This window comes from Talpa occidentalis, unplaced genomic scaffold, assembly GCF_014898055.3.
Source record: "Talpa occidentalis isolate TD23 unplaced genomic scaffold, MPIMG_talOcc4v2.1 talOcc4.2, whole genome shotgun sequence".
Taxonomy (NCBI): domain Eukaryota; kingdom Metazoa; phylum Chordata; class Mammalia; order Eulipotyphla; family Talpidae; genus Talpa; species Talpa occidentalis.
Window position 1 is genome coordinate 144,899,425 of NW_023602073.1, and position 26,135 is coordinate 144,925,559.

General features: G+C 40.9%; 1 protein-coding gene and 1 long non-coding RNA gene across 2 annotated transcripts in view; one reads left to right on the forward strand and one right to left on the reverse strand.

The window, feature by feature from the left end:
* The window catches only part of NOX3 (NADPH oxidase 3), a 53,759-nt gene extending 27,969 nt beyond the window's left edge, over positions 1-25,790 (forward strand). Inside the window, exons 10-13 of the mRNA XM_037521010.1 lie at positions 2,586-2,745; positions 11,656-11,802; positions 16,140-16,264; positions 25,658-25,790. Of these exons, the coding sequence (XP_037376907.1) occupies positions 2,586-2,745; positions 11,656-11,802; positions 16,140-16,264; positions 25,658-25,784 (559 nt within the window). The 3' untranslated portion in view covers positions 25,785-25,790. The remainder of the gene's footprint in view (positions 1-2,585; positions 2,746-11,655; positions 11,803-16,139; positions 16,265-25,657) is intronic.
* LOC119253483 (uncharacterized) lies at positions 3,123-10,326 on the reverse strand. Its single transcript, XR_008552920.1, has 4 exons — positions 10,302-10,326; positions 8,558-8,731; positions 6,097-6,321; positions 3,123-3,338 (listed from the first exon to the last, which is right to left on the reverse strand). It is a non-coding gene; the product is annotated as an uncharacterized LOC119253483 (long non-coding RNA).
* Positions 25,791-26,135: the final 345 nt, after the last annotated feature.

The window sequence follows — 26,135 nt, forward strand, 5'->3', positions numbered from 1 at the left end:
TAATGAATAGTGTGGGGGGAGGCAGAAATGGTGCTGCTATTATTATTGCAAATAAGAAAGGCTGTCTAAATAGAGGTGAGAATGACAGGGAGGCTTAGCCAGGAAGAACATGGTGAATGAACAGAGGTCGTGGAGTCAGAGAAAAGTGAAGTTTGATGAGGAGGGTGGAGATGCTGCTGCTGAATTTGAGCAACAGGGAACAGCATGAAGTGGGTATTGGTAGGGTGAGTCTTTTTCTAAGCTGCTTTATTGAAATTTCTGTGTCCAAACAAGAAGGAAGAAGCTAAGTGAGCTTAATAAGCCAGAATGAGTGCAAAGGAAGCCCATTCAGAATTGTGACAAGCATTGAGAAAGGGAACAATTAATTGTAGTCCGAAAGAAAACAATCAGATGTCACAAGAGCAACGACTGACTATGTAAAGGGCTGAGATGTAGGAAAGAGAAGAGGGTTGGTTTGTGTTTCTTACAGAAGCAAAAGACTGGAGTTATTAGAAGGAAATTTCAGTGAGACCCAAGAAAACACCAGCTGGCACTGGTGGGGTCTACATGGAACTCGGTGCCCTGTGATTTGCCATCAGAGCATGCCCAGCTGCCGGGGAAGTGGAAGGCTTCCTGCACTAGCAGGGAACTGGAATAAATATTTATTCCTGCCACTTCCAGCTTAGATTCTCAATTCTAATGATGCAGAAATGTGTTTGTTATGTACTTCTGTGGATTATATGACACAATTCATTTTGGGTTTAATTGTTATCTTCTAAAATCAGTGTCAAATAAATCCTAGATATGACCAATTATAAAAACAATTAACAATAAGACATTTTAATCCATAGACAGTCACCATCTTTTCTCTCACAATCCTCCTTGTCTAATTATTTATAAGTAATCTACAGTGGGCTGAGACACTAACCCTTTCTGGTTAATGACCTTTTATTTTTGCTCTTCCATTTCCATATATCAATATGTAATAAAGCCTTATTAATTAAGATTAACTTGAGGAGAGTTCATTTGAATTGTTAGAAGGTCTGGCATATGGAATATTTTTAAATAAACACAATTGAACTTTCATGAACACATAGTAAGCCCAAATGGGCCAACCTCGGCTGCCTTCACAGACACCCCTTAGGGAATGGTTATGAATAACTTAGAACTCTTTTAATTAGCATATCTTTGTTCATATGTAAATGCATGCTTTTTGGAATAGTTGCGTTTATTTAATACATTCTGCTGACTGAAATATTTTAAACATTTCCTTTACAATTTATTCAGCAATTGTTAGGAACAGCTCCAGGCCAGAGAGCACTGGAGGCTCCAGGATGCAGTGATGAACGGACAGACACAGCTCCTACCCCCATAGAACTCAGACAGACAAAAGCCAAATCATGCACTCTCATGTCCCCATCACACCCACCGCCCCCCCAAAAAACCTGTAAATCTGAAGCTGTGCTAGACACTGCGAGGGGCACAGTGCAAGGGGTCTATAAGTCAACTTAGGGGTCCAGAAGTTTTCCCAAAGAAATTGATTGGAATAAGACCTCCAGGAAGACCTACCATTAACCAAATCAGGGGGGAGGGAAATTGGGGGAGAGTATTTCAACTTATTACTTGGATTATCACATGCAAATCCTCTATGGTAAATGGAGGTGTTATGTGGGTTTTTTAAATTCTTTTAAATTTTTTATTTTTTACATCATTGTTTATTTTTAAAAAATATTTGCTGCTCCCCAACCCTTCATGTGTAGTTCCCATAGCGTTTCCTTCAACAATGCACCCGTGCACCATCACCACGGTTCCTGTTACGTGTTTTAAGAAATGGAAGAAAAGCCAGTGGGGAGAGCTGGAGAGGAATCCAGAGACCAGTCTGTCCAGGACCATGTTAAAGACAATCATATATAGTCAAGGAATAGGCTTGAAAGATTTGCTAAGCAAAATGAAACAACAATGCCACCCCTGGCCTAATCATCACAGATTTTGAGTTCACATAATCGAAAATAACATGTTTTAGAAATTCCACTTAACTGACAAATTATTTCAAAATCATACTGATTCCAAATGGATGGTTTCTCTTAGACTAAAATTATATAAACTTACAAAGATGTGGGGCTGAACCAATAAAAACAGGGAGAATTACACAGTAGAACAACAGCTGAGCCTTCTAAATCACCTTGATGGCTCTGCTTTTTTCTTCTGATGGCAGCTTGAAAAGGAAGGAAGGGAAATAGAGGGAGGGAGGGGGGTGGGGTGGGGGGAAAGCCTTCTTCTACCAGGCTTTTGTGATGCTTAAAGCCAAAGCAAGTAAGAACTGCTTGAAAATTGTGCTACATGGAAGAGGCATGAGCTCAAGCCAGAGAAGTCACGCTTTGTCCTTTCATGAATGGCAGCTGGGTTAGACTGATCATCTCCCCATTTGGCAGGCTCCCAAATCCTCATGTCCAGCCCAAGGTCTCCAAATAAGTTGTTCTAGAGCACACAGCTGACTTGCCTGTGCACGTTTACCAACATTCTACAAAATGCCCTGACGTAGGATAGTTGTGTTTTCAAGAGCAGAGTGCTGTGATTGACAACCAGGCCGCTCTTTGCTCCTGCAGGCTAGCAGTGGATGGACCCTTTGGAGCCTCGCTGATGGACGTGTTTCACTACCCAGTGAGCGTGTGCATTGCTGCAGGAATAGGGGTCACTCCCTTCGCTGCACTCCTGAAATCTGTCTGGTACAAGAGTGAGTCAGAAACCCAGCTGAAGCTGAGCAAGGTATGCAAAAAGAAGTCATTAGTTCATCCTTCCATGGATTAAAAGGTTCAACATCCTTATATCTATCATCTGCCGATTCTTGGGGAGGATTTTAATTAACTAGGAGGGATAAACTCAAAGATCCTTAACTATACTTATGTTCTTAAAAATCTCCATTCAGTATTATATTTATGAGAAGGGTTATGTCTAATCTTGTTAAAGATGACAAGACATAAATTTTATTGCTTCATTGCCATTACAGGACATGTAATTGCTCATGTCAGTAAAATATGGACAGGCTGCAAATGGCTATGTGACTGGGCTGCAGTTAGTAATATTAACAGGCAGCCTCTGCCTTCATCTCTTTAGTTTGATACTGTGGTTGCAAGTGTGCAATACAATATCTTCTTCTCGTGGACCAGGGTCTTAACAAAAGGTCAAAATGACATAACTGGCATTTGTTGGCCTTCTTCCTTGGTGCTTTCCAGCTCTGAATCTCCCCGTGGCCATTTCTTATATATTCTTTGTCCAGATGCCACCATGGTTCCCTTAATACATTTGTCCTATCCAGAGACTGTCTCATACTTTAATCCTCTTAAGACAAGCAGCCGACCCTAGGGCAGTGGGAGAAAGGGAGCCACATTAACACCAAATAGAGTGAACTCAGGGGAATCCAGGATATCAGGCCAGCCTGGTTCTGGCTCTGTCATTTCTTTTCTGGTCAAAACCTTGGCTGCAGTTCCCTCATCTACCAAAGGAGGATGCTTGACTAGATCAGCATGTTCCAGTAGATGGTCTATGAAATGTTGATCATGGAACGCTCCCCTGGAGCATCAGGTGGCTAAATGAATTTCAGAAACATTACCACAAATCTAGCATTAAAGGGTCACATTATCTATTAGCCTATTAAATAAGTTTACAGAAGTTCATTTGGTTTGTGTTTCACCCACCCTTCCCAAGCCTTTTTAGCCATAGACACTTTCTTCTTCAAACATTTCTTAAGAAATAGCATTCTGAGAAACCCTAGGGGTGAGTGCCAGCTAGGAGTCCTCTACTATCTCTACTGCTAGGGTTTTCACAACTAAGACATAAGAGTAAATTAGCCATCATCTCATGAGTTTCCAAAGGACAGGCATTGGAGATACATTTTCTCATTTGGAGATACATTTTCTCATTTGATCTTAATATGTCCAATAACCTTAAAAAGCAGTGCCTATTTTCTACATAAGCAGCCTGAAACTTAGCAAGACTAAGGTGACTTTCCTGAAAATACATGGGTAATAAAAGGCAGAACGAGGATTCAAACCCAGGCTCTTCTGGCTTTTGCTGTGATATAACCAATAGTGGCAGACATGCCCCCCATCATTGTATTGAGGAAACACTTGGGATTCCTGGTCAGAGAAACCTCCTCAGCTTGATTCTGCCCTCACCAGAAGCTTTAATTTGAGAACCTCAGTTCACCTTTCTGAATAGCATTTCCTGACACACTGGAGAAATAAGACTAACTCCCAACAAGCAGTTTAACACCAAATAAGTTAAATTAAAAATATGGAAATATTTCTGTGTACCTGTGTATAAAATGGTAGCAAGTTTATTACATCTGCCAAAAATACATAGACAACTACTGCTACTACCAGGACTAGCATAGATTTATCAAGCATTGACCACTTGCAGGAAAGTAGTTGGGCATCTTATACATAGTATCTCACATCATATTTTTAAGGTTCTTACTGTTTTTATTCCCCTTTTACAGATGAGGTAACTAAAGCTAGATCACACCGCCAATAGGAGTGGTAGGTTCATATTGTTGAATTTCCATGAGACCTCTTTCAACTAAGTACTATTGTCATTTGACAATGAGGATCCTAATGTGCAGAGAGCTAGTAACCGGTAGAAGGAGAGAGTGAATTCATGCCCTTCTCATGCTAAAGCCATCTTCTTTGCTCTATGCCACAATAACTTTAAAAAAGCATCTTAGTTCCTTTGGGTGCTTTCACAAAATCCCATAGAGCAGGCGGCTTACAAGCAACAGAAATTTACTTCTCGCAGATCTGGAGGCTGGCAAGTCCAAGATCAAGGCTTCATCAGAATTTACTTGATGAGAGCCTGGCTGCTGATTCATAGCAGCCACCTAGCTGGAACCTGTCTGGCAGATGGGGCAGAGGGATTTCCTTGAAGTCTTTTTTTTAAGGTCACTTACTCATTCATGAGGGCTCCACCCATATGACCTACTCACCTCCGGAAAGCCTCTCCTCCCAAATGGAGCTTTTGGTTTCCACATGTAAATGCTGAGGGGACACAAACACTCAATCTAAGGCACAAGCAAGCAAAACAGCTACTGGTTTCCATGTGTTTTCAGTGCGTTGTTATGGCTTATGCTGCTTGCTCAGTCCTCTTAAGCTTTTTCCTTCCGCTTGCTCTCTACCAAGTAAAGACACTTATAAATAACTTTGTGATTTTGATTACACTAAGGATCCTGTTCTGTTTCACCTGCATATGGTGAAGCGTTGATTGTCTCACTTGCATCCACTTATTCACTCAAGGAATATTTATTCAGCACCTACTAAGTGCCAAGTCCTCTCAAACCGACATGAAAAGCTCTTCACAGGATACTTAAGGTTACCTTGCTTTCTCTCAACCTCCATGCCCATACACTGTCCTTCTTTTATATCATCTATCTTTCTTTTCTGTATTGAGACACACAAAATATCTTATTTTTCCCTAACATATAAATATGTATATTTTTTTATCTGAATACTTATTTTCAGTTGAGCATTTTCAGTTGTACATATATGTGTGTATATAAACACACACATATCCATATACATGTATGCAATACATGCATGTCTGTAGATACTGTCTATGTATGTATCACATATGCTCTATCAATTTTGAATAAATCAATCCATGAATATTTGTGTACCCCCAAAGAATGAATAAATGGCTTCTACAAAATTTTCTGTAAAATTCTAGGTTACTAAGATTAATTCATTCCTTGATATAACCAGAAAGACTATTCAATAATTTAACAATTAAAATAATACATTCCTATTATTTTATTACCAATAAGAAAAGTTCTTATAAGCACCCACGCAATCTAAAGTCCATATAGAAACTCATGAAATCTTAATCCATCCTCCTTTCTCATATTCCCTTGTTATTCTTGGTTCGTGTTTAGGGATTTCTCAATGCTTTCTCCAGTGGGAAGGAAAATAGCGACGTTGATCTCCAGTCCAAAAGCCATAAAATTGGAAATAAAGAAACTATGTTTCATAACTGATACAATCAGGGATAATATTGGGACAATACTCAATTGATAACAAAAGCAGGAGTAATGGCTTAAGGGACAGGAAGCTAACTGGGTAGACTCACCCAAGAATTCCAGGGGCCTTGACCTTCTTGCTTTGCCTGTGACCATGCAAGTTGGTGTCGGCATGTAGATGGGGAACTTATTTGTCCAGAGACACTCAGCCACTTAGCCACTGAGTCAGGAGGTAGCATGTGTTTCTGATTTCAGCACTCTCTGTGAAGGAAGTGAGGCTTCATGCTATTGAAAGTTGAGGCTGAAATTACACTTAAGCTCCACTTCCTTGGAGTCTGCACACAGGAGAAAATGTTTAGAAAGTTTCTCTGCTTTAAAGCAACTTTGTGTTTGTGTGAATACAGCTATCATTAGGCTTATGTAACTAATATTTGTCAGGCCCTCCCACATGCTTTTGAGATATAAATACCACTCCTTCCACTAAACTGTCAGCATCTATATAATTTTTAAAGTGCAGCAGAGCAAAGCACTAATATTTATCCAACAGCGTCTTCGCAATTACAGATCTGAGCTACAGTTTTCACATTGTTCTCTTCTGTAACAAGGAAGGGGATAAAAAACAACACAGGGGTCGAAGCTAGGATTTTAAGCCTAAACAGTTAACTACAATTAGGCAGGATTTTCTCCTCCCTGGGCTAAACATCAGTGGGCATGAAGGTATACATTTCTACCTACAAGCCTCATGTTGTCAAGTCTATAGTAAAAAATTCACACCAGAAGTTTCCTCAGTTGTTACCACCGCAAATTTGATCTCTTTACCCTTTTTTCTGCCACATTTTTCTAGAACCCATGTAAGTAAAATGCAGGGAGAAAAAGCAATAGACTCTGCTCCTTCTCTGGGATAATGTATAGCGCTTGCCATTTGAAACTGATTTTAAAATCCCTCTCCAGCAATCTTTTATTTTTTAAGTTTTTTTCTTATTTATACAAGAACCGGGGTACCAGCCAGATGTGTGAGAGGGTGAAAGGATTCACCAGAGTCAAAGTGGGGAGCAGAACAGGCAGACTGACCGAAGTACACTGCTGAGGGAGCAGTGGGTGATTTTGGAGAGGTCTGCCCTGCCATGTGGGTATCTCCCCAGACAGCCGGGATCAAACCCACACTGCAGAGGCTGCAGACAGCTTCACAGTGCTGCGCTCAACCACCTGCGCCACCAGGGAGGCCCAATCTTTTATTTTTAAAGATGGTGGGAGGAGGGGAAAAGGAAGGAGTAGATGCGGTTGAGAGGAGACTCCCCAAGAAGGCAAAACAACACTAACCACAATGACAACTTGCTGGGAAGAAATTGGGGGAAATGTTTAAGATATTAAAGGGATATTTTCAACACAGGAATCAGAGTCAAACTTCCTTAGGTGAAGGCGGATGAGGACACAGAGGTCCTTGGAATAAGGGCAGGGGTGTGAGGGGCTGTGCATCTTTGTGCTATGGATAAAACTGAGTGCTGAAGGGTGTGAGTGCTCCCTGGCGAGGAAAGTCCTCCACCCCAGTCTAACAGGTATGATTAATTCTACATCACACTCAATTTGTGAAAAGAGCTCTTGAAAAAATTAGGACAGTTTGCTTGTGCAAACTGTCAAAATGATGAATGAAATAGTTGTGTACAAATGGGGAGGGAGGGGGGGAGATGGCTGACATAAATATATTAGCTTTCCACGTTTAGTTCCCCCTAATATCACCGCTGTGTAGACAGAGCCATGAGAACTGCCAACTGCGAAATTTGGTTCATTTTCTTAACTGCATATGTAATCTTCAGACTATAATAAAATAGATTATCGGAAAACTGAGATAATCTAATTTCTTCATAAATTGTCTTCCTTCATCAGTTCAATAATATATAACTGTGATAATGGGTATTTATAGCGTGTCCCATGCAAAATGGCCTTTGGGTTTCCTAACCTAATATAATAAACAGATAATTCAAATAAAAAGACAGCAGGGGCCAGTGGGAACCAGGCAAATAGGCCAAGAAAGGCAAAAATCCATACTCTGCTTAAATATATTAATAAAACAAAGGAGGGCCTGTTCTCTTTTCTAATGAATGAAAAATGCATTTAATTTAATCGGTTGCGTTGGAGAAATTATTTACCTTCACTTTCCCTCACACTGGAGCTCTGGCCTCTCCTGGAACTAAATGATCCTCTGCACTAATGCCTGAGAAGTGGGGAGCGGGAGCCACGTGGGCTTTGCCAGAAGATTCCTGAGCACCCCATCTTTCACTAGACCATCTCAAGAACTTCAATCTGCCTTTAGGCTTCACCATGGTCCTGTGGGCATCTGACCAGCATTCTCATTTTTTAATATCTTGGTTTATTAACCACACAAGCCATACAAGTCAATCGTGTCCCCTGAAAAGGATTCAAATAAAATAGTCAAAAATCTCCCTTCATTTGCCTTCCCCACCAAACTAACCATCACCACCACCACCACCTTGCTTTCCAGGAAGAACCCATTAAACAGATTAGTGCATCTTATTCCATCCCTTTTCCATGTTTTTGTGCACGTATACTCACCTATACACATATGCAGGGTGTTATTTTATTTCGTTTTGATTTTCGTTGCTGCATGTAGCATGGATTAGCAACTCCAGTGTCATTTCATTTTGTTTTTTCATTTCATTTTGTGCTGTCATATGGCTATCTCAGTTGTAATTCTATTGTTAACGAACATTTCATTAAGTATTGTGACTGTAATTAAAATCAACAAAGATAGAAAAATATCAGTTCTTGGTCATAGGAGAAAGTAGCAATGAAATAATTGCCATGAAATAATTAACATTAAGGATAATGACTTAAAGGACTAAAAATCCCTGAAAAAGATGGATCTCAGTCTTTCAATGGTTAGCTGAAGAAACAATTTTATAATTATCTCTCTTTAAAATCGAGTATGAAACTCCCATTAGGGAAGCTTCTCAGGAAAAAGATATGTTTGCTTCATAATTTGTTTGCTGTTGCCTTCATAAGAATGATTTTGGCAACAACAACAAAATAAAACCAGGATAAGAATAGCTACCATTATTGAGAAGATTCTATATTTTTCTACATATCAGATGCAGTTTTTACCTTCTCTGAAAAAGTTCTCTCTTTCAAATATAGTCAAATTCTCCATCCCCCTACTTGTGTGGAGCTTCTGTCAGTCCTGTTATTATCTATACAGTGTGAAGTCTCCATCAGCTTGGGATGCTATCACAAAAGTTCTATGGACTGGATATCTTCAATCACAAACATTTCCTCACAGTTCTGGAGGCCTTAAGTCCAAGATCAGGTGCCAGTGTGGGTGGGTTCTGGTGAGAGCTCTCTTCCCAGCGTGCAGGCGGCCACCTCCTCACTGTGTCCTCACATGGCAGAGAAAGCTCTGGTCTCCCCTCTTGTCTCAAGGGCACTACTTACATAGCAGGAGGCCCAACTTTCATGACCTCCTCTAAATCTAACCACTTCCAAATACCAAAATGCCATTGGGTGCTAAGCTTTCAAAAGATGATTTGGGGTTATCTATATAACAAAGTTTGTTCTCTACCACATGCCACCATGTTAGATAAAACAGCCTACTGAGAGTAAGATGGAGGGATTCTATAGAGGAGAAAAGCAATAAATTCCTCAGTAAGTTTTCTTTTTTAACCAGGGGCAAAGCAAACTCCAGTGAGGGCTAAGGTTTTCCAAAGGGTTATTTAGATTAGGCACAACAACACAAATTGAGAAAGAAGATAGCCATGTTTGACACCCACAGAGGATGTGAAATCCATTTCCTGGTCTCCAGACATGTGCCCTTGTTCCCCTTATGCCCTGCAGTCTATTCTCAGCAAAACAGGCAGGTCCCCTTGCCCTGGTGCTTCCTCAGATCAGGCCACCCCCTGCATGACATCCTCCAGTGCCCCACGTCTCACTCACAGCCGTCAACAATGGGTGAGAGTCAACATGGCCCCAAAGCAAATCTATACCTCCCTGACCTCCCCCATCTTTGCTACTCTTCCTTCCCTCCCTGAAGCTCCTCCCTGAGAGGTCCCTTGGGGTGTCTTCCCTCTTAGCTCTTCCCCTAACCATCTCACCTCTTCCTCCAACATCTCTCTGCTCAGCTGTCTCTTTCCTTTGACCATTTGACTTAATATTGCAACCCTTTCCGATCTGTCTGGTATTTCTCTATAGTATTTATCACCCTCTGGCATAACCTATATTTTACTTAGTAATTAACGTCTTTCTTCCTCCCAATTGCAAAACTCTGCAGGGACCAGGAATTGTTCTCTCTCTCATTTGCACTTACAGCTCCAGAGCCAGGAACAGTCTTGGAATGTTGCGCATTCACTGCCCATTTGTTGCATCAGCAAATGAGTGAATGAACAGTCTTCATACTTGTGGGGGATGGCGGGGGGTGGGGGGCACTAGAGGGAAATACTGGTTCAGTTTTACAACCAAGAAGAGACAGGCACTCCTTGTGGGGAGGGGCAGAACATTTGTCCCGAGATTAATATTCAAAGTACCCTTCCAAGCAGCAGCTGTCCAACAAATATGTAGACTAGTTCTTGAGAGAAGGTCTTATCCTCACTAGCTCTTGTTCTCCCTGGCTGTTAATATTATAAATTCCTGCATAAACCTGCAGAGAATAGGCAAGATGTTTAGCCTTGAAAATACATTCTGTGATTTTTGTTCCCATGAATTTGATCGGTTAATTAAATCTCATCTATAAGTTTCTTTGTATGATTTTGAGCTTGCAGACTAACTGGTGAAGGTAGAGGGAAAACTGATTATTGGAGGACATTATTCTCCCATGGAGATCAAGACCAGCCCTGGGTCCATCCTGCTCAGTAGCGATGTCTCTGGGGAGGGGATAGGCAGCAGGGGGTAAAAAGGTGAGAAAAATCTGGAGAATTAATAGATCGATTTCCCATGGTTTTTTCTAGATACAATTATCAGAAACTCAAAGCAGAACAGCTAAGCCTTGATTGTAGCAAACCCAAACTACTCTTGGTCACATGCCATTTTCTAAACCCAGAGAATTGCAAAAAAACTATTTCTAGACCTAATTTCATTAGAGCAGTTGTCACACACCACGGCCACCCAGCCCCGACTTCCTTGAACACTGATATTGTCCAACTGAGGGGAACCGTCTTGGGCTGTGTGACTTGAGGCTACTGTTACCATAACCCCATCCTCTGGGGGTCCTGCCCAGTGAAATGGATCAGGGCACCAGTCTTTGGGGTCCCTGGAGAAGAATGTTTAAATCCAAGCTTAGGTCATAAGTACAGATGAAGGGGCTTGGTCTGAGAGTTTATCCCCCTTTGGGGGCAGTGAAAGGCACAGCTAGTTATGATTATTAACCTCGCTCAGAAGAAGCACAGCCAGGAATGTGTTGAATTGATCCTCATCCAGAGAAACTGGCAACAGCCCACAGGCTCCTGACTCTCTGAATTCACTCTGGGCTTTTTCAAACACAATGTGATTTTTTTTTTCCAAAAGAAATCACAGTGTGACTGTTTGTTCACTGGCAGAGGGAAGCGTGTAATTTTGCAGAAGTGCCCATTTGAGCTCAAATAATTTAATAGAGATAAAGTGGTCTGTGATTATCAGCACATTATGAAAGAGGGACAGATCGTTGGTCTAGCCTTCTCTCTTTGCAGGTGTATTTCTACTGGATTTGCCGGGAGCCCAGTGCTTTCGAGTGGTTTGCTGATCTCTTACTGTCTCTGGAAACACGTTTGAGTGAGCAAGGGAAAGCTCACTGTCTGAGTTATCATATATTTCTCACTGGATGGGATGAAAACCAGGTATTGACATGACTCTGAGAATGAGCAATATTATCTAACTTGCCTAATCATAGAGCCAAGAGAAAGAAAGAAAGCACTTCAATAGTGAGCTATATAGTTATCTGGTAGCATGAAAGAATTATTATATTTTTTCTGTTCGTAAGTAGGAGAGAATAAAACCAGATGAGAAAGAGCTATTCAAATTGTAACAATCAAGCACCTACAGATAACTTACTGGGAAACAGAAAAGATAGGAAAAGAGGCTGGCTAATGGAAGACAATCCCAAGTTTGGGAATCCAAGAAATGAATGTGATGTCACTAAAAGTTGTATTTGCCTTTTAGTGACATCAAGCAAATATTATTGACTAGCTGTTATGTCTGGTTGAGTTCCTAATAGGTTCCAATTCTATGCTTTATGTTGTTCAGCATTAGGCAGAAAGATTCCCAGGTGTTAACATTCAATGTTTTGTATTGTAAAGTATGTGAGCTTCTACAGAAAATAATTATGTCAAATACATGATATATCTAGATCCTTTTCTTAAAATTGTATGCATGTGCACTTATTTGCCTAAGATCAAAATGATCTTCTGGTGTGGCAGGTGTTCTGCAGAGTATTATATTAATGAAATATTAAGAGTTGATCAGAAATAATGTATAGCAAAATACTGCATGACAGTATTTCAGTGTTGATAATACTGAATGATAACTATTAAATTTTAAATCTTTTTTAACTCGTCAAATATGGAAGACAACAATGAAATGATTGCTAGATTATGAAACGTATGTTGTAATCAGCACTTCTGTAGCAGCTACTATTAATATTTACTTTAAGGAAAGCATGTTTGAGCTAAGGAGATTTGTATTAATCACTAAATTTACAAACGAATGCTCCTGCATGTCTGTGAGCTCTTTCCTGTGTTTATGTGTTGTGTCTCTCTCCCTCCCTCTCTCTCATCTCCATCACTTTTTCTCTGTCAACACACACATGCACACACAAAGACACACACGCACACACAAAGACACACACACACACATCCCACATTGGCCCAATAGAGCATCACTGTATTTGGTCTCTGCTTCTGCAAATGAATAAGAAGATTGGGCTTAAAATTCAGTAGCTAAATGAATTTTTAACTTCTTATTTGCAGTTATCCTTAAACATTTATTCCTCTGGGATAATTTGAAATATAGATTTCTTGGGAACTATACTTGAAACACCTTAATGAATTAAATAGTGTTAATTATGTTTTCCAAACAAACATTTTCCTTACTCAAGTGGGATCTTTGACTAATGATCCATTTGGTGAAGTACAAACCCAACCTTGTCTTTGGCTTTCCAGAACACTCTTGCTCTAAACGAGAGTGCCCTGGCGTCACATAGGCGTGTCTTCATTGGGTAGCTGTGAAGCGAAGGCTCAGTCTGACTTTGTGAAACACAGCTCTGTCGCCTCCCATCTCTGCCACTTCCATAAGCAAATACAATATACTTTTCCAAATACAAGTAAATTAAAATAGACATGTTCTTTAATTTTTGCCATGACATGTTGAAAATTCTTTAGACACTCAAATTTCAGGAAAAAAAATAATTGGTACATTCTGTCAGTAAGGAATCAAGAGACTGTTTTAGAAATAGCCAATTGTTAGATTGAATTCAACCTCAAAGTGGCAGAATGACAAGAACAGAAGGGACAGATGGGAAAGGTATTTTAAAGGGCAAATCGACAGCGTTTGGAAACTAATTGAACACCAGGCTGAGAAATACGTAACAAATATATTCCAAATGTTTGAACATCAGTGATCGGCAACTCAGCAATACCTCTAACAAAATTAGGAAAGGCCCTTTTATTCTTTTAAATGACACACAATATTTTTATTAAGGACTCACCCGCTGCGCCCCTCAGCAGTGTATTTCAGTCAATCTGCCTGTTCTGCTCCCCACACTGTCTCTGGTGAGACAGAGAGCTCTTTCCTCTCACCCCCCACACCTCTGGCCTGTACCCCAGTTCTTGTATGCAAAAATAAATCTTTTTTTTTAAAAAAGGAGGCAAAGACCGTATTCAACCTGACACACAACCCACTTGTTCTAGCCCACTCCCACCATATTCCACTGGAACTGGAGCCTCCAAACCCAGCTCATTCTCCTCTCAGGCCCACACTTGGATGCTTCCCCATCACTAATTCCCTCTTGCCCTCCCCCCTGACTAAAGCATGGAACCTGCCTTAGAGTCTAGTTCTCTGTGAGTCTACCCAGTTTTCTTAGCGGAAATTTCTTGGACATCACCAAAGTAATTGGTTTCCTTCTCCAGAGCTCTTTGTTTCTGCCTCTAGTGAAGAAGAATCTTGCTGTGATTCAGAGCATAATAGCTTCCCTCATGGGCTGCCCCTACTTCAGGAGAAGCGCCTCACAAAGCAGAGGTCTTCTCTCTTCTCTCTACCATTCTGTTTGTGCCTCACCGCCTGCCTGTAGGCCTCACTCAAGAGCCGCATGTAGAAGTATCTTGATGCACAAATTATTTGAGAATTGGAGTGATGATTTTAACTATGATGATCAATTTGAAATAATTCTACATAATATGTTTGGGAAGTTCGAGATGTAGGACTCCTCTCACGAAGGATGACAGAGCCTAGGAGAGAATTTGGATTCGTCTTTGTAGATTACGCTAATTTGGTCATGAAATATGGAAGCTCTTTGGAGACTCATGGTCCAAAAGAGGGAAGATTGCTGGGAATAAAGGATGGAAATGTAGTGACATTTTTAAGACAGGAATATATGATAAGAAAACAAAATCTAATGTTTTTTTCCTTTAATCAAAAGAAAAATCAGAGAAGTCAAAGAACTAGGATTTTAGTGCAACTAGAATCAAGAAGGAGCAATGTCTAGCCACTGGTGGAGAAACCAAGGAGAACTAGGTCTCAGTTGGTTGTTAGATTTGGCACTTGGTCAAAATTACCTTGCCTGTCTGTATTCTTCTTTGGCCCTCAGCTGCCAACAGTTTACAGTCAATTCTATGATTTAGCAAAGGCATTGTGGGGAGTGCAATGCCACGTCTCTGATCTGGAAGCTAATGCAACTCTGACCCGGAATTTCAGCTCTAATTACAGAGTCTGCCAGTTTCCAAAGCTCATTCCTCAAATACCACCTCAGATCTTACTCCTAAACTCTTGTCTCATACTTCTGCCTTGATAAACCTGCCTCATAAGAAGATCCTGCCTACCTCTTTCCTTGTCTAGAGTCTGATTCCCAAACTTGGTTACTTCAGTGGCCTTGCTTCATGAAATTAGACTTACCACAGGGATTTCCTGTGGCCTGGAGTTCTGATATTCCATTATCTTCAAGGTGCTTCCATTATTTTCTGCCCCACCTCCCCATTTCTGGATGCTTTGCTAGACTGATAAGTACAGTCAGGGAAGTCAGGACAGTAGCAAAATCCTGGAGGAAGAGTTATGTCTAGCAAGGGTCTTACCTAACTGGTCAAGAGCAAGAAGCAGCAGAAGATGTAAGTAAATGGAGCACCAAGAGTACAACATGTGAGCTCAAAGAATAGTAGAGGGGTCTAAGAGAGGAGCTCAGGGGACACTACATCCCAGGTAAGAAGGGGGCAGCCAGAATTCAGCAGGAGCTGATACAACTTATAGCAATGTAAAAAATCGTCATTAAATGGCATTTGTAGGCCCAGGCTCTGGTTTATGAACCTAGTATTTGTTTATTCTCCAGTTACCTGACTCCTGGATATAGTCACATAATTTGAAAGCAAATGGTAGGGCATGAGCTCCAGCCACACCCTTGCTATGCTTTGGCTGCCTGTCCTGTCTGCCAGGCTCTACAGTAGCCCCACCCAGACAGTACATTCAAATGATCTCTACTCTGTGACTTGATGGTAGGACCAGCTTCTTCCTGAGTGTATGTAGCCTATCAGCCTAATCTGGCAGTGCCCCTCTCACATCCCCAGGATTAATATTCAGTGAAAGGGGACAAAAGTCAAGATTATTTTTGAGAAGTTTGGCAGAAAAGAGAAATAGCTTAGTGCTTGTTTTCCCATAACCTTATTTACTATATTACACTCATTCTTTAAAAGAAAAATATTCATTCCAGCCTCATGTTCTTGTACATCTACCACGTGTAAAGCATTTTGTTTCGACAACGCCCAAGGCAGAATACAAAGAGAAATGAGATCAGATGCCTGTCCTAAAGTGTGCAATCAGTGAGGGCTGATGGTAATGAGGAGCAGTTCCAGCCCCGTAAAAAATTGTCTTGTGTATTAAATCTATAAATGAGCATAATTACTTCATCTTTTATTTAGTAGACAGCTCTTTTTTTTTTTCTTCCTGTCATCTGATACCACAATTTTTGCCTTAGGCTATTTACATAGCTTTACACTGGGATGAAAATACTGACGTGATTACGGGGTTAAAGCAGAAAACCTTCTTCGGAAGACCCAACTGGAATAAGGAGTTTCAGCAGATCGCCTGCAATCACCCTGGGTAAGGAACAGACATGGTCTTTTTCCTCTGCCTACTGGGAGCCTCCTGGGGAAATGCCAGTTGCTGATGAAATGGGAAGTTCTGGACCATGAGCTAGTTCACCTATAGTCGTGGGCATCTCGTTCATTGAGAGAGAAAACATGGACCTTAGCTAAGGCAGTCATAGGATATTTCAGGATACAAATATCCTGTAACTGGCTCAGAATAACAGACAATTATCAGTTAAGTTGAAAAATTTCACACTGAAACGCAATGAAATAAGCTGAGTTTCCCATCTTTTCAAGATGTCTTTGGTGAACAGAGATGACTTCTAATTACCCACATGGAAAGTTCATTTCTGTCCACTGTAAACTGTGGCATGTCTAGCAAAGCAGACAGGAAATGTTTGAGGCCCAGGCAAGGATGATGGGTGGCGATTAAAGAGCCAGTATCTGTAGTCCAAAGGTCTGGGTGTAGATCCTGGCTCTGCCATTACCGTGAACTTACCTGGTACAGATTTATTGTTGGCACTGACTGATTTTCTTCTGTAAGCTGCAAATAATAATGCTAACCTTCTTGACTTCTGTGAGTATCAAATGAGTAAATACATATAAAGTGCCCAAACCAGTATTTCAAATACAGTAAACGTTAGCTATTATCATCATCAACATTAGCTGTAGTAGTTGCTTACTACTGTTATGATTTTGTCATGATAAACTTCTCTGCAGAAGAGAAGAGCATTTGTTCTGGGACCTTAAGGCAAGAGTGAAGCCTATATTTTCAGTTCTAGAAGTTGCTGGCTATGTGACCTTGAACAGAGTAGCTTATTTATGCATTTTGGCCCATTATAAAATATGGATGATATTATACATTCACAGCATAGTTTTTATTGATATAAAAAAATACATAGTAGTTTACCAAACTTGGTCAAATACAAAGCCCTAATGCAAAATCATCATTGTTATTACATGACCTCTGAATCGGTCTTTGTTTTGAACCCCATCATCTACAACTCTTGAAAATCATCATGCCCTAATACTGTCTTCACTAACATAATAGCTTCCATGTTTGAGAAAGACCTGGAGGATTGTGGGATTTTGCCATGTAAACAGCTGGGAAAGAGCAGAAGGGCAGCACATGGCAAGGTCCTGAGGCAGCAGATACTGTTCGTGGCTTGAACTGAAGGCCAGAGTCATTGAAATAGAGAGAGTGTCAGGAGGAGGCACTTAGTAGAGGGACCTGTAGTGGATATTACAGGTTCCTGAATTTCATTCTGAGGGGAAACTACTTAATGGTTGAGTAGAGGAGTGATGTGACCCATCCTGTGTTTAATGGGATCATCTTGCGGCTATGAGAGTGTAGCTCGTAAGAGGCAGAAGTCCAGAGGCTGGTAAGGAAGTACACAGTGGTGGAATTAGCAGGGGCAGAAAGTGAATATGGTGACAAGCAGTTGCACTTGGGACCTCCTGTGGAAAGAGAGCTGATGTGAAGGTCTTACTGATGGATTGGACGGGAAGCCTATACCAAGCTTGAAAGGAGCTACCACTTACTAACATTGGGATACCTTAAGAGGAACAGGGTAGCAGAAGTGGGGTAATAAGAGTTGTGATTTTTTTTTTTACATTTTCAGTGTAAGATGCCCATTATGTCCAAGTGGAAAAGTTGAGTAGGCAGGTGAATGCCTTAGGGACTCGGGGGAGAAGTTGAAGTTACACACTTGGCAGGTGACAGCATATAAACTGTGTTTGGAGCCACAACAATGGGTGATATAGACAAAGAATCAAATGTAGATCAACAGGAGTTCTGGAAACCATGATATTTGGAGGGTAGGGAAATAGTCTCTTCTTTCAGGTTATAGAGTTTAACACATCCCACTTTTAGCTATTGTATTAACCTTGTCGTTTAGGTTTTCTATCCCCTGACCCTTTGTTTTCTGTCCATTTTTTCAGTATTGAACCACTAAGAGCAAATTAAAACTAAGAGGGTATTTTTGATTAATTCCCTAATTTCTGTGATTTCCCTGTGTTCTTGTCATCTCTCTTCTCAGTTCAGGTATTGTCAGTTTGTCTTCCTTCATGGAGGCTTTTGCTTCATTAAACTTTTTGTAGTTATTTAATATTTTTTCTGCCTTATGGAATATTTTTCTGGTGAATATTCTTCTTACCAGTTTTGGTACTTATTCTACTATCTTCTTGTATTTCTCACTGACGTGAGCTAGAACCTGTTCTTAAATTTTGTCTGTTCTCTTCAAATGTGGCTTCTTCAAACCCATGCCAGCTTCTGGGAATCTCAGAATCTGATTGTCCTGTGATTCCCTCTTCAACATCCTGTCCTGCTTCTGGAACCCCAGACTTCTCTAAATTCATGAAATCACTGTTTTCACATCCCACCCTTCAGGTGCTTGTGCAGAGGCAAAGAATGAGTGGTTCATTTTCCCTGTGGTCTCATAATAAAGATTATCAGTAGAAAACAGACCGAATGTTACAAACTCCTATGTTACAGCTGCAACCGGGTTTTTTAATCACAATTTTCTCTTTTCGGGAAAAAAAAATCTATTCTTCTGATAAATGTTGAACACTCCATTTCCAGTTATCATGGAGTGAATGTTGCCACTCAGCAGGCTCTGACACAAGCGTGCATTTTGGGACAGAAAACTCTATAATGACATCTCACATCACATGTGTGTGTTTTTGTTAACATGCAGGTTTGGCAGCCTAGTGGGGCAACCCTTTCAATACAGACCATTGCATTAGCTCCTTTCCCTCAGAAAGGTGTGAACTAGAAACACAGCATGAAGAACTTGAGAGTGGAACCGAGTTTGGACAAACTCAATCCCCAAAATTGTGTTGTGTAGCGCTGGCATGGTAGTCTGTCTGGTTTTGCAGGGAATGAAGATCAGAGAATAGTTTGAAGGAGGGAACTTGAAAACCTGTCACTTTTCTCCTTGCCCTGTGAGGAGGGGGTAATTCCTCTTCAGATGCCATCATCTGGTTGAATTTTTCAGCAGAGTAGCTGTGTAACAATCTCTTCTGAAGGATGATTTCATCTCTTGCAGAATAGAAAAGACCCCAAGATTTGGATGTCACTGACCCAATCCTCTCTTTTCTAGCCTAAAATTTCATAAATCCCATATTTGTAATAGCCTTATACTCTAGAACTCTGTGACTTGTAACTTAGCTCCAACGATCAGTGTAATTAATATCAGACACATGTAGGCAAAGATCGATTATTATTTCATCCTTGGTATGCCAGATCCCTGAGAAAAAACAAGTCACCCATAAAGAACTTAGCACCACCCTTCCAAAAGATTTTTAAATGACCTCCTTAAAATAATCTTATTTTCTGCTGTGTAAAAAAAAAAAAGAAGAAAGATTTATGTTTAATGAAGCTTTTAATGAAGAAATCTCGGAAAGAGAATGCCAATAAAATCTAATTTTTAAACAAGAAAATCTAATATTGAGAAGTATTTCAATATCCTGGCCTTTGTCCAGATATAAATGAAACACACAATCCAATTATTGCTTTGCACAAAGGACAAAGTAACATTAATTTTCCTCAAGATGGTTATTAAGGAGATAAACAGTATGTTTTCCCCTTATTATGTCAAGGATATGTTTGTTCCCAGGCTCACTTGGCTACTCTTCTAAGACAGGTCTGGCTTGTCATTAGCTCATATCTTTTGGCAAAGATGAGTCAGAAAGAATTGGTGGATTTGTCCATGGCCTCAGAAAAGCTTCTTTGTTCTTGAGGGCCTTTGAAGTAGGCTCTCAACCATTTCTATTCATCAGCGCGAAGCCAAGGATTCTTAGGGCTTACTCTTTTAAAAACATTTACCTGTTCACTCAAAGCTGGAGTTTGCTCTTGTTCTAAGAAGGAGTTAAATCAAAAGAATAAAGGGAAAGAAGGGCAAAAACATTTTTTATAGAACATGAAAAACAGCACCAAAAATAAAGCTCGAAGGGAAGCAGATCAAAGAGAATAGTGCAAGCTCTGAAGGAACCAGAAAATTGCAGAAATAACAGTAATAGAGAAACAAATTGATGGGCATCGAAATGAATACAAATAAGGAAAGGGGGAGAAAAAAATTAAAAAGCAATCAAAGGCTGAAAGTAGAAAGTGGGAAAGTGTGTCCTATTGTTTTTATTTGCAATTAATTTTCATAAGTATATCAGCTGTATTGCAAAAACACAAGGATAGTTTTAAAAGAAGATCAACAAATACCAAGTGGATATATAAAAAGTAAGTCTTTTATTGCTAACCCACGTGCGTGGCAACTGTTGTATATTGCTTAACTTAGACAAGCACAGAAAGTGCTCTAAACATAAAAACAATGGAAACTGTTCTCCTAATTAAAGTACAGTAGGTTAATTAAATGCATGCCTTGCGATCTGTCTCGCTAATCTATAGAATTGTTCACGTATACAAAAATGGAAGCGGCATTGCGTGTTTTCGTGAATGTTCTCAATATGTTCCCAAGCTTCAGACAAATGTTCAGAACCTCCGTGCATCGTTTCCCAAAAGGTAGACAGAATGAAAATAAATTTATCTTTGTCACATCTTAGCTACTTTTTTGATAAACACACATTGTGCATATCCTCAACCTTCTGGATTTATGGATCCGTTGTTTTGAATTAATTGAATAAAATGACTTTCCATAGAACTTCCATCTTTGATCTTGCACTTCACTAACATTTAGAGTTTGCTACTTCTGACTTATCTACTAACAACTTCTCTGTGCCTGGTAGGCATAAAACTATGTAATTAATTACCATAAAAAGCTTTGAAGATGTAGCCATTTTTTCATAACTTCAGTAGAAGTGTTTCTTTGGTCTTGCAGGGGGAAATGAAGATGAGCAGAGTACTACCTTTTGTTGGGTCAGTGCAACCCAACCTGATCATAAAGGCAGATGTCAACTTACCATGTGACTCGGAGTGTCTAGTCCATTTCACAGGGCTGTATTTGACACAGCCTATTGTTTTCAGAAATGCAAAAATACCTGTGTGTTAAATTGAGCCAATGTGTCCATCTGGAGCCACGTTTGCTTGTGTGCACACCCTCCAGTTCCCGTTTGTGCGTGCATATGGGCAGAGTGTTTTCAAATGATATCTTTCAAAATTAACACTCTGCTTATAGCATCCGGGCCTCCTACCTAACAGGATATCCTCAATGTTCATTTTATGACTAACATGTTTAGAATTCTCAAATAGACTTAAATGTAAGTCCCACATATGATAAATTATAGCTGCAAGAGAAAAATAAAGCCACCATAAACTTATCACTGGGATATTGTCAGCGTAGTTACTTAGAGCTTTCCTACCTGAGGACAGTCAGCTCTCCAGTTTTAATCAAAAGAAGATTCCATGGAAATTACTTGCATGAGGGGACTAGGAATGTGGGTGAGCACAAGGTGGTTCATCATTACTCTGCAGTTTCTTAGATGATGGGACATCCTCCAAGATATGGCAAAAAATACTGGGATTTTTCCATATGAACATACATATATTTTAGTGCTTTATCAGCAAGGAGGAAGGAGAGAATTGGCAGAAAAATGGCTCTCCCTTTTCTGGGAACCCACTCTACAGTCTACTACTTTTATTTCCTTCCCTTATTTGACCCTAATGTCCTCATAGGCAGCAGCTAGTCTATGCTTCTCAGCCAAGCAGGTGGCCAGCATCAGCAAGTGTAGGAATAGTGACATGGACATGGAAGCTGGGACAAGGGCCTGAACTCCTGTCAAAGAAGATGGAGTTGGTGGGAAAGGAGCAGGGTGAGTGTCACAGCAACGAGCAAGGGACGGGGCATTGTAGTCCTTAATGAATAGCTGAGTTATTAAGACGCAGAGAGAAGTACCGGGGCAGGCTGCCACAAATCCATTGGGAGATGGGGTTAAAAATGGCCAACGCAACTATCTGTGGTTATGAAAAAGAAGGTGTTGTGCAGAATATAATTATGCCATGAATCATTGGGAGGCATTTCTAATGAAAAACATTCTCTAGGAGAGATTAACCAAAAGTGGTGTCCATTGTCTGATACCCAGTTAGTAGATTCTCATTCTCTTCCTTCTAAGCCCCCATAAATCCACAGGAAGCTTCTGTTTATCGATTTTATTTGCTGAATGCACTCAGGGTATAAAGTAATTTGATTTTTTTTAATGGGGTTTAGGGTCTGCCCCTACAGGGTTATAACTTACCAAGCATAAAAGTCAACACATAAAAACAAACATACAATTTAAAGAGAAGAGGGCAAGAGGCAGGAGAAGCTGGGAGTCCAGCAAGAGGGTGGGAGTACTCCAGGCCCAAGCAAGCTCTCATCTCGCTATGCACAGAGACCTCCTGGGGAGCGACATTTGGATGCCTTTCATTCAAGGCTTCCCTGACCTGTTTTGCAAAATGCATCAACCCCACAGAGAAGAACCAGAAGTTATTTAGCAAAGAAGAGGGAGGAAAGGAGAATTTTCTTTATCACTTAGCGGAGCGGAGAGTAATGCTGTGAAGGTTCGGAGCGGAGAGTAATGCTGTGAAGGTTAGCCATCTTTGTGGTCTGTGTAAAATTCGTCCTTTTCTCATCAAAGTCAGCAGCTCAGACGATCAATGCCGCTGATGTTGTCCCTGAGCCAAGTCCTCACGCGGGTGCAGCTCAGCAGCCTGCAGGCTGTAAACTGGAGAATGATGCCTCGTGTTTTTATACGTCTTTTACAGGGAATCTTTTTTTTTTTTTTAATTCTAAGCAATTGTGGGTAATTAAACTTTATAGAAGAATTTTTTTTCTTTACCAACCCCATTAGGGTTCTGTTACCCTTATCCATGGCCTCATAAAAGGGAAAAAAATGCTGCTGCATCTGCGCCTCCATTGCCTTGTGCAGTCTCTGCTCCGTGACTCACAATCTGCTTTTAGAACAAGCAATCTCCAGGCTTGAAATCAAATGCCGAGAGGGCTGAGCAAGGCAAGTGAAGAAAGCCGTGCCTGGGGACAAGGGACAGCACTGGGAGCTGGAGCGATCCGGCCCCTCTGCCTTAGCAGAAAGTAGAGAATGGATGATCTTTGTGAGACCTTTTGGCGACTGCATTAGCAGGACAGTGACATGAATACAGAAAAGCATGTACTGAGCTGCACGGTGCAATAGCTTTGGCTTCAAAAGATGCCGGGTAGTGCGACCTGCTGGGGACGCCAGAGGTGCACCTGGCAGCTAGCAATCAGAATCCTTTGAAATGGAGTCTTCAAGGTCAGCATCGAAGAGCCTCCTTGGGTCTGCAAGCAGTCACGGTGGCTGCAGACGAAAGGGCATCTCAGCCTGTTGGGAAGGGGCCAGTGGGCCATCTCTTTGTGATGCCTACACTAATAGAGAAATATGACCGCCCACAACAGCGCCTTTGAACCTAAATGCAAGGTACCTCTGGGCATCAGACGCCACGCCACGCTGTGATGCCTCTCTGGGGAGGGTTTTGTCTGCCCCATTCAAAATGTTTCAGTCCAGGACTCAAAAAAACAAGAGCTAGAGTGCTGATCCAGGAAATCTGCCATCATTGCTGGGTTAACAGCCACCTGGCATTTTCTCTTTGGCTTCATGGGGCAGGTTGGCATCCTGAGGGTCCTGACAGAGCGAGTCTCGTACCCACATGGAGGGGACGGTGGGCTGCGGTATCTCACCCAGCTCACGCAAAGGTTCTGGGAGCGAGGTGCTTGCTATAAGTCTCCCCATTTTACAGGTAAAGAAATGGGGCTTTTGAGGAGGTAATTAACATGCCCAAAGTTACCCAGCAACGAAGTAGTGGAACCAACCACTCTCTTCACCATCTTTTTCATAAGTGCCTTAAAATTGCTTCATTCAGTCATAAACTCATTTTTCAGTGGGAACTATTTTCTAAAAAAGCACTTTCTTGAATTTAGCCATGGGAATGATATTGTTAAAAATACTACTTATACATTTTAAACATATTGTCATTTACAAATGATTCCACTCAGTAAGTTGCTTTGAAGCTAGAGTTTGAAATGTAATTGAACCATCAATTTCTACCATGATATTATGGGCCTGGAACACATCATTAAAATGTGGGTACAATCATTAAATGTGGGTACACGACAGAGAACCGTGTTAACATATCAGCTAATAAGAGCGAGGCGATACAAGCACTTCCCAACAGAAACCAGGTGTAAAGTCCAGTGGTTTAGTGGGCTCGCCCTCGAGTCCAGGAATTTCTCTAAGACAATGGTTGACATAACCACACTCTGCCGTGTTACCTGGGGTCTCGCTAAAAATGCTTACCTGGATTTTAAGTCTGGAAACCTATGTTTTAACAATCCGCCTAGATGACTTTATGTGCAGAAACTATGAGAAATTTTGATCTAGAGTAACTGATTCAGCTTGTGCTGGAGGTTGGAAAAATGCTACAGGAACCAATTCCATACAAAGTGAGGGGAAACATGGTCTCTGTACACCCTCTAGAGACTGGCTCCTCCTAACTTCCAGAGACGACCTGAATCTTTACCCCCAGACATTGTTTCTGAGTCAGCAGAGCCAGCAGCCACATGTACAAGGGATCTGAGTGGCCCTGGGACAGTCACTATGTACAAAACTCCCCCAACACAGTCTCCTGAAATGTCACATTGTAGATGAAACTTTTGGGTGACTTCATTCTCAGCAATAGCTTTTTCCTTTCCAACTCTTTTCCTTGACCATCTTTGAAAATCCCAACAAGAGAGATAAACTAAGCTGTTATTATTTAGTATGAATTTCATTGTCAGCACAGAGACAGAGTTGAATAGAATACTAGTAACCACTGACACTCTGAAAAACTTTTTGAATGAAATATCTCATTTCACTTTCAAATAAGAATTTTCCTTTCAAAGATTATATAGTCCTGATCTTTGTTTTTCACATGTGGAGACTGAGAGCCAACGTCTTGACCAAGACTCACAGGTAGTAATCAGCAATCATTTGTTCATTCAACAAACATGTACTGTCTGTGGGCGGTGGGTAATATCCAGGGCGTCAGTATTACAATGACAATCCTCCCATTTTATGATAAGGAAAAGGGGGGTACCCCGTCCAAGTTCCTGCTCACAGGGACTCTACATCTGATCACCAACCCAAGAGGACACTAATCAAGGTGACCTGACAAAAAATCCGAGCAAGATCACCTCAACATCAAAACCCCCTCTCCAGTTAGCAAGGCCCCCTCCAGCCTCTGCTTTCTCAGGTCTCCCTAGCTGTGTGACTCAGGTGTGTAAGGTCCTGGGAACCTGTGAGAGGGTGTGGAGCTCAAAGCAGGAAAAGAAACTCTAAGGAAAATGGAAGTGGGTAGGGAAAGATAAACAAAACAAGTCCAAACCACAAACATGTCGCTGATTGTGTCATCTGTCCTGGCCGGCTTTGCTTCGTCTAACACGTATCTTCCCTTCTCCCTCTCCTGCAGCAGCAACATTGGTGTGTTCTTCTGTGGGCCCAAAACTCTCTCAAAGACGCTTCAAAGCATGTGCCGCCTATATTCATCCGCTGACCCCAGGGGCGTCCATTTTTACTACAACAGAGAAAGCTTCTAGACTTAGGGATAAAATTCACAAATTGTGTAAGTGTCTACCATCGTAGAGGTCAGAAGTTGGGAAACTTTTCCCGTAAGGGTCAAATAGTAATTATTTTAGACTCTGTGAGCCTTATGGTCTCAGTCACAACTGATCAATTCTGTCATTGCAGTGCACTAAAGTCACCACCAAAAATACACCAAATGAATGGGTTCCAATAAATGTTCCCATAAAACTTTATTAAGGATACTGAAATACAATTTCATATAATTTTCTCATGTAATAACATATTCTTTTTCTTTTTTTTTCAGTGATTTAAAATTGCAAATCCTTCTTAATTTAAGGGGTGGGGGAAGAGCCCAATGGACTGTA